Source organism: Sminthopsis crassicaudata, chromosome 3 (genome assembly GCF_048593235.1).
Source record: "Sminthopsis crassicaudata isolate SCR6 chromosome 3, ASM4859323v1, whole genome shotgun sequence".
NCBI lineage: Eukaryota > Metazoa > Chordata > Mammalia > Dasyuromorphia > Dasyuridae > Sminthopsis > Sminthopsis crassicaudata.
This window is the reverse complement of record NC_133619.1, coordinates 149965763-149968248: the sequence shown is the minus strand read 5'-3', so window position 1 is coordinate 149968248 and position 2486 is coordinate 149965763. Positions and strand designations below refer to the sequence as shown.

General features: G+C 35.0%; 1 protein-coding gene across 1 annotated transcript; it reads left to right on the top strand.

Moving 5' to 3' along the window:
• The first annotated feature begins 789 nt into the window (after positions 1–789).
• OXGR1 (oxoglutarate receptor 1) lies at positions 790–1803 on the top strand. Its single transcript, XM_074301980.1, has one exon. The coding sequence runs from the start codon at positions 790–792 to the stop codon at positions 1801–1803; it is 1014 nt and encodes a 337-aa protein (XP_074158081.1).
• The last annotated feature ends 683 nt before the right edge of the window (positions 1804–2486 follow it).

Genomic DNA, 2486 nt, shown 5'->3' with positions numbered 1-2486 from the left:
AGAAGGGGAATGATTTGCCAGAAATGACAGAAGCCACAATTGGTAGAATGAGGAGGATTTGAACTCAGTTTCTCTGACAGCAACTCTTATGATTTTCCTACATTTCTTCCATTAATTAAATTTTTATTTATTAACATGAATGTTCTCTGCAAATAGAGTGTTAATGGTGTCATTTTTTAAAAGAAAAGAACAGAGATTGGCCTCTGAGGATAAATATACTTTCCCCAACTTCTCATTTTAGTATTTTAATATTAATAATTTTCTAATTTAGCATTTTAAGGGTTGTACCAGATGAGGCAGGCCAAACTGAATTATAATCTTCTTCATTAGCGAAAATTCCTCATTAAGAACATGAAAAGCTCCTTGAGGGCAGGAACCTCCTCATTTTATATCCTTAGTGTTGGTATGCACAATACATGGAACACAGTAGGAATTCAACAAATGTTTATTGAATTAATTAATGAATACAAGTCCTTTTGAATAGTTGATCTTAATTTTAAAACTACAATTGATGATGACTGCAAATATTTTCAGTAACTTCTATCTTTTTTCTTAGGAAAAAAAAAACCAAAAACTCTTCCATAGAATCTCCTTTAACATTAAGGAGAAATAACTACCAATATATATACAACTGAGCAATTTTGGTTTAAAAGCAGATTATTGTTTTCATTATCATCTCATCAGCGTGGGTTCTTATTTTTTCCATTTCCAGGGAATTGCTTTCCAATGTATTTTTATTGTTTGACTAAATAAATATGTTGTTTTCCTAAAAGATGAAAGAAGAGAACCATGAATAAAGGACCGAGCAATTTAGCTAATACTTCTGATGCACATAATTATCCAGCTGCTTTTGGAAATTGCACAGATGAAAAATTCTTACTCAAGAAGCACTACCTCCCTATTATTTACAGCATAATCTTTCTGGTGGGTTTCCCTGGGAATGCCATAGCTATCTCCACTTACATTTTCAAGATGCGGCCGTGGAAAAGCAGTACTATCATTATGATGAACTTGGCCTGCACAGACTTGTTATATTTGACCAGCCTTCCTTTCTTGATCCACTACTATGCCAATGATGAGGACTGGATCTTTGGAGACTTCATGTGCAAGTTCATCCGCTTTGGCTTCCATTTCAACCTGTACAGCAGCATCCTCTTCCTCACCTGTTTCAGCATCTTCCGCTACTTTGTCATCATCCACCCCATGAGCTGCTTTTCCATTCATAAAACCAGATGGGCAGTTGTTGCCTGTATTGCAGTATGGATCATTGCTTTCGTGTTTGTTATTCCCATGAGCTTCTTGATTACATCAACTCAGAAGAGGAATAGATCTGCTTGCCTTGATCTCACAAGCTCTGACAATCTCATCACTATCAAGTGGTACAATGTAATTCTAACAGTTGTTGCTTTCTGCTTACCCTTAGTGGTTGTAACTATTTGCTATATGATGATAATCTACAACCTCACTCAGGGACCTCATACTCAGAGCTCTCATAAGCAGAAAGCAAGAAGACTGGCTATACTCCTGCTTGTGGTTTTCTACATATGTTTTTTGCCCTTTCATATCTTGAGAATCACCCGGATTGAATCCCGTCTCCTTTTAATCAGTTGCCACTTGGAGAATCAGATACATGCTGCTTACATTGTTTCTAGGCCATTAGCAGCCTTAAACACCTTTGGCAACTTGTTGCTTTATGCTGTGATTGGGGATAACTTTCAGCAAGCCATTTGCTCTGTTGTAGGATGCAAAACAAACTGTGACCCCCAGGAAAAAGGGAACAGTAGTTCTGTGAATAATCCTTGAAATAATTTTGCTGTTGACTTTAGGTTGTTTAGCTCATGTTTATTCTTTGAGACCCCATTTTGGGTTTTGTTGGGAAAGATACTGGAGTGGTTTACCATTTCCCTCTCCAGCTCATTTTACAGATGAGGAAACAGAAGCAAATAAGGTGAAGTGAATTGCCCAGGATCCCATAGCTAGTAAGTTTCTGCACTTGGATTTGAACTTGAGTCTTCCTGATTCCAGGTCTGATACTCTATCCATAGATAATCACCAGTCCCCTTTTTTTTAAAATTTAATTGTAACTTTATTAGTATATAAAGTGTTTTATGTTTATGTCCATATAATTCCTGATAGCTGTGTTATCAGGTACTTTATACTGTCTAGTTACTTTAAATGATCTAAAAAAATTGAATAATTGAATACACATGGTATAATTTCCCTTTTTTCTCTTTTGATTAAATTTGTTTTAGTTTTAACTTTGTCTGAGATCATGATTACTACCCCTGCTTATTTTTAATAATATCTTTTTATTTTCAAAATATATGCAAAGATAGTTTTCAACATTCACCCTTGCAAAACATTGTGTTCCAAAGATATTCACTAATCTTAAAAGAAATTGCTGCTTTTGTTTGACTTATAATTTCTAAAAAGTCTAATGATATTTCCCTCAATGGAACTCACAATATATAGTGTGCATTCATACA

What these genes read in the sequence shown, in the direction of transcription:
- OXGR1 (XM_074301980.1), top strand. Translation starts at nt 790, where the DNA reads ATGAATAAAGGACCGAGCAATTTAGCTAATACTTCTGATGCACATAAT.